The sequence below is a fragment of the Priapulus caudatus genome, unplaced genomic scaffold, assembly GCF_000485595.1.
Source record: "Priapulus caudatus unplaced genomic scaffold, Priapulus_caudatus-5.0.1 Scaffold268, whole genome shotgun sequence".
Classification (NCBI taxonomy): Eukaryota; Metazoa; Priapulida; class Priapulimorpha; order Priapulimorphida; family Priapulidae; genus Priapulus; species Priapulus caudatus.
The window spans coordinates 297,108-308,362 of record NW_014577329.1 but is presented as its reverse complement, the minus strand read 5'-3'; the positions used below and the strand labels follow the sequence as shown (position 1 = coordinate 308,362).

The following is an 11,255-nucleotide window of genomic DNA, read 5'->3' as shown; positions in this document are numbered from 1 at the left end:
CCCCCTCCTTCTCCCCCTCCTCCTTCTCCACCAGCTTGTCTCCCTCCTCCACCACCTTCTCCCTTCTCCCCCTCCTCCTCTACCAGCTCCATTCTCCCCCTCCTTCTCCCCCTCCTCCTTCTCCACCAGCTTGTCTCCCTCCTCCACCACCTTCTCCCTTCTCCCCCTCCTCCTCTACCAGCTCCATTCTCCCCCTCCTTCTCCCCTTCCCCATTATCCACCAGGTTCTTCCTCTCCTCTTTTTCCACCAGCTTCTCCCTTCTCCCCCTCCTCCTCCACCAGCTCCATTCTCCCCTTCCTCCTTTTCCACCAGCTTCTCACCCTCCTCCACCACCTTCTCACTCCCCCTCCCTACACTGCTCCTTCGCTACCCTGTACCAGAATTACGAGAATGCTGACGATGTTCCACTGATACGCCCGAAACGCCGATAGACCGCGTAGCGCCATCTGGCGGTGGCGTTTGCAAGTTAATTTACGACGCTAAACTTGATGTTTACCTCCTAGGCATCTGTTATAATAATTATGATATCTATGGTTTTACTCCATAGAGATCTATTAAATAAACTTCACTCCAGTCTCTGAGTGCCAGCTGTTTATTTTCCAGCCGCTATTATTTATTATTTATTTATTTATGATTTATTCCGCCGCTAGAGGGGGGACTAATTCACCCAACATGGCTGCCCCCATGTAGTGACTCGTCTATTTATCAATTGGTGAGCAGGCAAAACACCACGAAAACCCACACTAATAGACAGCAGACATCACAAATAATTATACAATCGCAAACACAGAACATTTACCCATACCCTGCCTGTGGTTCCCAGTGAGCTCCCTCACAATTACCTCGCTGGGAACCGTGCCCGTGCCCGTGGCCGTGGTGACCGGTGCCACCGCCACATTAGTCATTACTTAGCTCTAGTAGGCCTAGTACTAGTAGTAACGCTCATACTCATACTCATAGGGTCTATGTCCACCAGGTTACTGCCGGAACTAGCTCTAGTACTATAGCACGCGTACATTGACTGCCACAGGGCTATAGAACATTTTCAGCTCGATTTCGCTGCAACAGTTCCCAAAGTTCCCACGAAAAATCGCTTTACAAAACGCTAAATGATCGGGCTTTTTAACACTTAATGACTTATCTATCTACGTGGACATCTCACCTATCTTTTTGAACACTTTCCACAACTTTACACCATGTATTTATGCATTTATTACTCACAAGTAGGCAAAACAATTCGTTTCGAAATATTGTGGCGTGCGAACGCATGACGTCAGACCGCGCCAAAGGGTTAAACATGAATCAATACATAATATAATCTGCCCCTTGCCGCAAGTTACATGTATGGTGTTGAGTGTGGCATTTCTGTTCTATTAGAATTAATAAATCCCTGGAAGCAAAAGACATCCCATAAATAAAATGACAATCCCACATATGAATATCATGCATAGGCCTACATGCACGTTAAACCCCGGACCAGGCTGTTTGTGACTAACGCAATTACACCGCCTGACATCCATCCATTGAAAAATCTTTGTAGCTGCCTACAAAATGACTACCGAACAATTTACGCTTATATCTTCAAATAAATGGACCATCTTAAGCATTTCTGCCTTGTTTTGTACTCAAATATAACCTTCACCTTATTAGTTATTCCAGCCGTTGTTTATTAAAACTAGATACCCTCAGCTTTTGCTGTGACACAACTGTACACGATTTCAAAAGACGCCCAAACCGAAATTTCAAACTAACGCAACGCCATGTTTGCAATGCGCATGATTTCGAACGGCCACGCGCGCAAACCCGAAACGCATAACATACCATAGCGTTGCCTACTTGCGTTGGCGCGAGCAGTAAAGAAAGCATCATATACTCGTATATATAAAATATTTAAAAACATGCAAACCAGGAATCGTCAATCTACAACAACTTTAATAATTTATCATGCGAAGATATGTACTTGCCGTTGAGCATTTGGCCTACGCACTGTGGAAATCAGGTCCATCTGGCCGATTTTAGTTACACTGAACCATGGGCGACAGTGGCGGCTGTCTGGTTGTTTTGCAGTCCAATAATGCTCAGAAAAACGGCCATAACTCGAAAGAATAAGTAGGCGCCAGTAGCCGCGCCCAGTTACCGCCCGAGCAAGCCAGAGTTATAGATTTCGTTTGAGGCGATTACATGCCTGACGCTACCTGTGTACGCATGGTTGGACCGAAGCCCAACTACAAGCGAATTGTGGGCAAGAAGTTGAAGACGTATTCTAACCTATGCAATACCGTTTCTTGAGCTACCATTGCCACTAAAACATTCCAAAAACAAAAAGAAGATAGGTCTATCGCGTCAGCGTCCTACCAGAAAAAACACGATGCCCGCTCTAAAAACAGATCGAGGAATGTGCCTCCGACTTTGCTGATGGAGCGATGAAAATTAGAAGTTCGTGACGTTCGGTTGTCGATTAGTTGCGATTTACGCCTATGCACCTTGGGAGTCATGAGCAGTACCGGCGCGACATATTTGCTAATTAATTAGGCTAATTGCTCTTCAATAATTATTTGAAGACTCAGCAGGGCATCATAGCTAAGACGGACGTGTCTTATAATAAGCTAGAATTTATAGAAAGTGTTAACTTCCAAATCGTTCTCGCCGATATGATAGTAAGCTTCTCCTACGCCGGTCAATACAGCGGCCGCTGTTGTGTGCGCAAAATTGGAAAACGAAATGACATCACCCGACATTCTATTTTTATCCGCCCCAATCACCAGGTCCGGGAGCACTGTCCTCTGCCTTAGACGGCAGCGTGGTCAAGCATAGAGGCGGATAGATAGATAATAGTTTATTGGGCCAAAACCTAGTTGTTAACAACGTTACCAAATTAAATAAATTTTGCCAAACAACGATGATCATGCAGGCAGTAGTAAAACTGAAATTGCATGATATTATCAATCAATATATAGCGCCATGGTACAGACATAGATATCAGCTTTCAAATGTTGGTTTCGCTACAAATTTATATCATACAACTAAAAACCGCTGTTAGAAGATCTGACTAAATTAAAACAATAACGGTGATCCTTTGGGTCCAAACGATCAGTTACACATTAAAATGCAACACAATGATAGAATCAAACATATCACATAACGAACAGTTTGCCCAGCAGCAGTTATTTCAAAGAGCACCAAAATGCTTTAGTAAAGCGGGCGCCAAGCCCAAAAAGACTAATCTATTTGCATGCTAATGTGGCTAAAAAATTCACCGGTGGCCTGGTTTAACATTTGCTTAATCATCGCCTGCACATTGTACAGAACAGGCGACTTGATGTAGCCGGCTGGTACGACGGACTTAGCTAAGCTCGGTGTTTCTAGAAATTCGCGGGTTATGCGCGGTGCGGCGGTTAGACACCATTTATTGCTGGAAGGAGGGCAAAATATCCTGTAATCGTTTACGAACATTTGAGGCTGATAAGCAACATTTTGGCAAAGCTGCTCGTGACGAAACGCAAGTCTTTGGATTCTGGAACCTGAGGATAGTACCTCATGGTGTACATGTCGTACCGTATTCAATTATTATAACCTATTATTATTTTTCACTGCTGCTCTAGCTTGAACAGATTACAATTAGACGTGGCAGAGCCCTTTGGTAAGGCCCGGGTGCCAGACGGGTGCAGCATATTCCAGAATCGGTCTGATGTAACCACAGTAAATTTGTACGAGATCTTCACAGCTAAGCCTAGATTTTTTTAGTATACGAAGCATGAACATTCTTTTACTGGCTCTAGCCACCAAATCTTGAACGTGTATGGCCCATTTAAGATCGTGCTGGAAAAATACACCCAGGATCTTTAAAGTTGTCAAATTTTCCAATTGAAAGTGTTCTAAAAAAGGTTCAGCATCTTGAAGTCTATTTCTACCAAAGTACACCTGCATATAACTTTGCATTTTGCAGGGTTAAGTTTTATTTTATTTGAAAAGGCCCAGCACTGGTTAGATGCGTCTCCAGTAGTGTCATATCGTCGACGTCGTATTTCCATTTCTGAACTAATAGTCCTTCAGCAGCATCGTTGATCATGACCAAAAACAGTAGCGGGTCCAGCTTTGGGCCCTGGGGAACACCACATGTTAACCACTGGTACTTGGAGGTAAACCCTTTGTATCGGACGCATTGTTGCCTCAATTTTATGCTGGATGTCATCCATGATCCACGTGTAGACGGGGTTCTCTGCTATTTTAGCGAAAGTGCAGCTTAGAGAGATTTGCCTTAGCTCATCAATTGAAGGAGAGTACACCTTTGGTACAGGGCAATACGATCGCCTGTTTCCAAGCTTGAGGTACACAACCTTGCAGAAGAGATGCGTTGATTACATCAGCCAAGGGTGTCGCTAACTCGCTCTTGAATTAGACGTTCAGCCAGACATTTGGTATGTCAAAAAACAAACCAAGGTCAACGTAGCAACTTCAGCCTATAAAATATCACAGGCGTAGAGATCGCGTATGTGGAAGGCCCTGTAGCGGGAGTGAAGGGACTACACCGGGCGGTAGAGCTACCTGTTTTATTGCCGTTGTTTTTATTTTCGATTCAGTGGTGTAGCTGAGGTGCTGCATAATTAGCGACAATGAGGACATCTCCTAGACAAGTGTACAGCTGGCTGCACATGCTAAACTCTCGTTGTAGCTTTGGGCCCAAGCAGAGGTCATTACAGAACTTGACAGCATGCTGCGTCAAGCTATCACCCTGTTTGCAGCTGTCTAACTATGCACACCATACAAGACAACCAGGTAGGTTATTCCAGAGCATGTTTTGTTTGCGGTGTACGCGCGCCAATCGAGACTTAATACTAATAGTTAATACATCGTGAATCTTGATTAAATTAACAAAATATTTGGTTGAACCTGTATGTGTTTTTACTTATAACAGATGCAGCAGAGCAGAAACATGCGGAAGTGAGTGAAAGATATTCTACTCCTGATGTGACAGAGCACTGTGCACCAGTTTCGGCTGTCTCTGATTGTGCCATTACACAAGTCGTTGAGAAACTAGTTGGACACCAAATGCACGTACAGAACCGTAGAAAGACTACATTTGCCGTAAAGTGTCTTATGACATTTGGCGTTACGGAGGCAGAGGTCATAGCATTGGTGACTCACAATCCACAGCTGATGAACTGTGCTTCCAGCCAGTGGCAGACCTGTATTGAGATGCTCTCCAATCACAGTTTCAGCAGTCGACAGATTCTGAACATCCTCAGTAGCGCCCCCTATGTATTAAAGATGTCGCTAGTAACTCTTGTGCGCGCTATGCAGAATCTGCGAGCCCTTGGATTTGTCGATGGAGACATCCAGCATCTGTTGTCTGAGAATCCGCTCCTGCTAGAGGCATCTCAGAGAGCGCTGGTAGGTAGAGTGAAGCAGCTGCTTACAGCATTCACACGCAGTGATGTCAACAAGATGTGTGTCGCAAACCCAAGTATTCTCAGCGACCCCTGGGAGCAGTTAGAGGAGAAGCTACACTATGTTTTATTCTGCATGGGTCTTTCGCAGACTTCGATTGTCAAGTCCAATCTCATGAAGGTATGTGTTTCTACAGCAGGAAATTCATACTAGAAGTTGTCATTGTATGTTACTGTAAATGTTTATGCATGTCATGTGACATCACATGTGATGTGGTTATTCCTATAGCCCGTAAACCAGGTACCTGCTAGAATACACCCAATGGCATTATCTGGTAAGATCAGCAAAAACAATTATATATGCATGCATGAAGATGCTTGTAAAAATTCATGTAGCGAACAGCCTGTACAGCACACCAGCCCTAGGCTTAGCGTGCATATTTAACATATACTTTATCTTGCAGCACTCCATAGATCACATACAGTGTAGACATGAATTCTGCCTGAGAGCCGGCTTCTTCAAGGTTCCGGATCCGAAGCGGCGCATGAGAACCGACAACGCATCGCTGAGGAGCATCATTGATGCATCGGACTCTAACTTTCTGCGCAGCGTTTGCCGTGGCCTGTTCTCGCTGCGGGACTACCGAGTCTTTCGTTCGATGCTTGCTAACGAGGATAAATATGGACCTTTGCTCAACGACTGGGAGGATGACGATGATGGTGACAACATTTACAATGACGAGCAGTTAAAATAATGTCAGCTGCAGTTCTAGTTTAAAGAGAAATGTTGAATTGTGGACAATAGAGTCATTACAGTAGACATGTCATTATAAAGACTATGCACCATCATTGATGTTCTGAATATTGACGTTTATATCCTCAAATACTCGAGGACTTCTAATATCGGTCAAAGATTATAGCTAAGAGCTGTTGTAAATTATCAGGTGTGATCCCATTGTCACATCAAGTGGCCATGGTTGTAATAAATTGTAGTTTTTGATATCAGTACATGAATAATCTGCAGAATACAAGCCATCAATCTAACAGATGTGTAATTTATGTAAACCGTCTTAACTCGGACCACATACGTTGCTGCTGCACGAATAGTAGGAATTTCATCTGTGACCACACGGCTGTAATAAAATTGTATTTTAAATACGTTCATTTTTGGTTTATCTGAAAAATCTACCTATATTTCATGTCTGGGCGTTCGTATTTAAATAAACCATGGAAAGAGAATACATATGTATGTGCCTACTGAGTATGTTTACATTTTCTCCGGAACAGAGGAGAGTGAGACGTGGTCTATTCACGTTTCTAACAGGGAAACATCAAGTGTAGTCATTTTTCACAAGGATGACAGGAATAACTTAATAGGTAACTGGAATTACTAGGAGCAGGGCCGGCTTAAGCGTGTGGGGGGCCTGGGGCACGCAATTGTGTGGGGCCCTATAGTCTGTATTTTTTCTGCACTTTCATGCTTGCAAATTCAGAGAGTATTTCATCGTGTTTCAACGAATTTAAAATGTCACTTTCGATAGCGAGAATACTGAGGTTTACCAGCCTCTGTTGGCTCATCGTGGTTCTCATGTGATTTTTAATCAACTTGAGTTTTGAAAATGACCTTTCACCGCTACAATTCATGACCATCAATGAAAGATAGATTCTCAGAGCAATTTCGGTATTAGGGAAAGTGTCCTTCAGCTGAACAGCAAAATTCAGTCAGAGAAACAGCATGGGTAACGCATCACTTCAACGTTACATGCTAAGAATTTTGTGGATCACAATTACGACAGATTTGTAAATTTTAGGATACTCTAAATGTGGGGGGCCCGGGGCACGTGCCCCTGTTGCCCCGCCCTTAATCCGCTAGTGACTAGGAGCATTCCGCTGAAACTGTCCAAAGACAGATCCAGGCTGCAGGTGTGGCAGAATAATTCGGTCAGATAATGGTAAACTCGTGGAATATATATTCTCTGCCAGAATCCATGTGGCGGGATCAAAACGATGGATAAGTTAGAGTAAGTTCGAGTAAGACGGCAGCTATTATAGAAACTATTATAGATAACTAGTATTAGAAGGATTGGATACGCTGCAATTTCAATGAGAAGCCACTATCGGTAAATGCTAAAAGATCAAGTAGGAAAGGGTGTAATTTTCTAGCACGCGACATACCCACGTCATTCACCAATTATAATTAGGAGAGCGCTCTAGCATGTAGGGTACAAAACACCTACTTTATGCCCTTGCCTCCCCTGTCCCTCGCTCAGGCTCCTTCTTCTACCGCCTCAGCTATCTTCCCTACCGCCTTTCTCCAGTCTTCCATCCCCTCTTCCCCTCACCACGCTAGATTATGAAGTTTTCCTCAGACGGCCTAACACGATGCGCGCGCATGCGCAATATTTCCCGAGGGAAATCGTATTTTGCAAAGATTATTCATATAAAATGAAGAGGAGTTTTCCTAGCATAGATTTATTTGATATCATTCCACCAGTAGACATAATTTAAGAAATAGGAGGAAGACCTTGCATGTAAGGTCCCGGCTGCGTATACCAGCCAGTACACAATCTGGCTACGTTAGTGTGTTAGCGCGTGCGCAATATCTCACCAGAGGAGTTATATTTTGTGATGAATATGCATTTGAAATGGTTAGGGGATATTTCAGCATATATTTCCATAATAAACTTTGACCAGTAGACCTGTGTTTATAATTAGGAGAACGCCTTAGCATGTAGGGTACAAAACACCTACTTTATGCCCTCGCGTCCTTCCCCTTGCCTCCTCTGTCCCTCGCTCAGCCTCTTTCTTCTACCGCCCCCAGCTATCATCCCTGCTGCCTTTCCTCAGTCTCCCATCTCCTGAAGATTTCCTCAGACGGCACTGCACGCCTAACACGGTGCGCGCGCATGCGCAATATCTCCCGAGAGCAATCGTGTTTTGCAAAGATTATGCATTTCAAATGAAGAGTCGTTTTCCTAGCAAAGATTTATATGATAACATTCCATCAGTTGACATCATTTAAGAAATCGGAGGAAGACCTTGCTTGTAAGGTCGCCGCTGCGTATACCAGCCAGTACACAATCTGGCTACGTTGGTGTGTTAGCGCATGCGCAATATCTCACCAGAGGAGTTATATTTTGTGATGAATTTGCATTTGAAATGGTTAGGAGGTATCTCAGCATAGATTTCCCTAATAAACTTTTATTATTAGACCTGTGTTTATAATTAGGAGAGCTCCCTAGCATGTAGGGTACAAAACACCTACTTTATGCCCTCACGTCCTACCCCATACCTCCCCTGTCCCTCGCTCAGCCTCCTTCTTCTTCTACCGCCCCCAGCTATCGTCCCTGTCGCCTATTTTCAGTCTCCCATCCCCTCTCCCCCGCAGCAAGCTATATTATGAAGTTTTCCTCAGACGGCACTGCACTCCTAACACGATGCGCGCGCATGCGCAATATCTTCCGAGAGAAACCGTATTTTGCAAAGATTATGAATTTAAAATGAAGAGGAGTTATCCTAGCCTAGATTTGTGAAATTTATGATAACATTTCATCAGTAGACATCATTTAAGAAATAGGAGGATGACCTTGCATGTAAGGTCCCCGCTGCGTCTACCAGCCAGTACACAATCTGGCTACGTTAGTGTGTAATAGCGCGTGCGCAATATCTCGCCAGAAGAGTTATATTTTGTGATGAATATGCATTTGAAATTGTTAGGGGGTATCTCAGCATATATTTCCATAATAAACTTTTACCAGTAGACCTGTGTTTATAATTAGGAGAGCGCCTTAGCATGTAGGATACAAAACACCTACTTTATGCCCTCGCGTCCTTCCCCTTGCCTCCCTTGTCCCTCGCTCAACCTCCTTCTTCTACTGCCCCTGCTATCTTCCCTGCCGCCTTTCCTCAGTCTCCCCCACAGCAAGCTACATTATGAAGTTTGCCTCAGACGGCACTGCACGCCTAACACGGTGCGCGCATGCGCAATATCTCCCGAGAGCAATCGTATTGTGCAAAGATTATGCATTTCAAATGAAGAGTCGTTTTCCTAGCATAGATTTATATGATAACATTCCATCAGCTGGCATCATTTAAGAAATCGGAGAAAGACCTTGCATGTAAGGTCCCCGCTGCGTATACCAGCCAGTACACAATCTGGCTAAGTTAGTGTGTTAGCGCATGCGCAATATCTCACCAGAGGAGTTATATTTTGTGATGAATATACATTTAAAATGGTTAGGGGATATCTCAGCATAGATTTCCCTAATAAACTTTTATCAGTAGACATGTGTTTATAATTAGGAGAACGCCTTAGCATGTAAGGTACAATACACCTACTTTATACCCTCGCTTCCTTCCCCTTGCCTCGCCTGTCCCTCGCTCAGCCTCCTTCTTCTTATACCGCCCCCAGCTATCTTCTCTGCGCCTTTCTTCAGTCTCCCATCCCATCTCCCCCGCAGCAAGCTATATTATGAAGTTCCTTAGACGGCCACTGCACGCCTAACAGGTGCCGCGCGCATGCGCAATACATTCTTCCCGAGAGAACTGTTATTTTGCAAAAGATTATGCATTTAACATTGAAAGGAGTTATCTAGGAGCATAGATTTATTGATAACATTCCATCAGTAGACATCATTTAAAGAAAGACGGCGGGAGACTTGCATGTAGGGTCCCGGCCTGCGTATACACGCCAGTACACAATCAGGCTACTTTAGTGTGTAATAGCGCAATGCGCAATATCTCACCCGAGGAGTTATATTTTGTGATGAATACGTATTTCCCTGCCGCCTTTCCTCAGTCTCCCATCCCCTTTCCCCCACAGCAAGCTATATTATGAAGTTTTCCTCAGACGGCATTCCCCGCCTAACATGGTGCCTAACTGGTCTCCTAACCCACGCTAACTATATACTAACCTCAGGGCCGTAGATAGGGGATGTGGGCAAGGGGCAGTTGCCTCCCCCAGGCAAATGTAGATATATTAGATCAAGAGCGTATTAAGTATGTACTTACACTTAATACGCTCTTGACTAGATTATCAATGGTGGTTACCTTCCCAGAACACAACCCGCATGTGAAAGCCCAGAATCCACAGAATGCGTTCATTCCCAGCATAATAGGTTATAGCTACGCTTATATATTATATAAATATAGGCCGACATCTCAATGAGTATGCATGCAATCGTCTTACATTTAATAAATACAGTATATGACTTCATCACATCGTCTCGTAAGGAACTTTGGAACATGTAAATGCAGTGCAAAGCAATATTGCATATGCGAATGAAACTAAACACATGTAGCGATGAAAATCCACGCGAGTGAAAGTTAATTTCGGACGCTGAATAATTGATCCCAGTAGTCTAGAAACTGTAGCCAACTGGTATACTATGATATATATCAGAGGACATACGGTGTAATTAGGTTGAAAGTGCCATTGGAGTCAGTAGTTTTAGAGACCACTCATTAGAGACGTGGCCAACATACGTAGCCAGTGCCTCTATAGAATAGAAGCAACGCATGCAGAAAATAAAGGAACCAGAAGCAGACAGCCAGTGCCAAGGAGGATGAGTTGGAAACGTTCCATAATGACGTAAGAGTGACCATGAGCACTTGACCAATCAATGTTCGAAACCCAACCAATAGGTAGGACAGATAGGCGAGTGGGCCGGCGTGTGAGGGAGAACATGTGTCCACCGAAAAGCTACGCGCAAGAGATATTAGAGAGAAGCCGGAGAGGGGAGAAGAAATAATGGAAGGGAAATGTATGGAAGAGATGTAGGGGGGAGGGGGGAGATAATAGACAAAAGCGTTGTTGACGAGACACGACTGACGATTGTGACTGTGCTGTGCTTCGAATAAAAGATCAT

At 44.0% G+C, this 11,255-nt stretch overlaps 1 protein-coding gene across 1 annotated transcript; it reads left to right on the top strand.

The window, feature by feature from the left end:
* Positions 1 to 649: 649 nt before the first annotated feature.
* Positions 650 to 6,572, top strand: LOC106808314. The gene is made up of 4 exons (XM_014810975.1): positions 650 to 713; positions 4,582 to 4,777; positions 4,917 to 5,569; positions 5,853 to 6,572. The coding sequence occupies exons 2-4, from the start codon at positions 4,615 to 4,617 to the stop codon at positions 6,141 to 6,143; spliced, it is 1,107 nt and encodes a 368-aa protein (XP_014666461.1). The 5' UTR covers positions 650 to 713; positions 4,582 to 4,614; the 3' UTR covers positions 6,144 to 6,572.
* The last annotated feature ends 4,683 nt before the right edge of the window (positions 6,573 to 11,255 follow it).

What these genes read in the sequence shown, in the direction of transcription:
- LOC106808314 (XM_014810975.1), top strand. Translation starts at nt 4,615, where the DNA reads ATGAGGACATCTCCTAGACAAGTGTACAGCTGGCTGCACATGCTAAAC. An exon ending in ACACCATACAAGACAACCAG is followed by an intron (nt 4,778 to 4,916) that starts GTAGGTTATTCC and finishes TACTTATAACAG; the next exon opens with ATGCAGCAGAGCAGAAACAT. An exon ending in TCAAGTCCAATCTCATGAAG is followed by an intron (nt 5,570 to 5,852) that starts GTATGTGTTTCT and finishes TTTATCTTGCAG; the next exon opens with CACTCCATAGATCACATACA.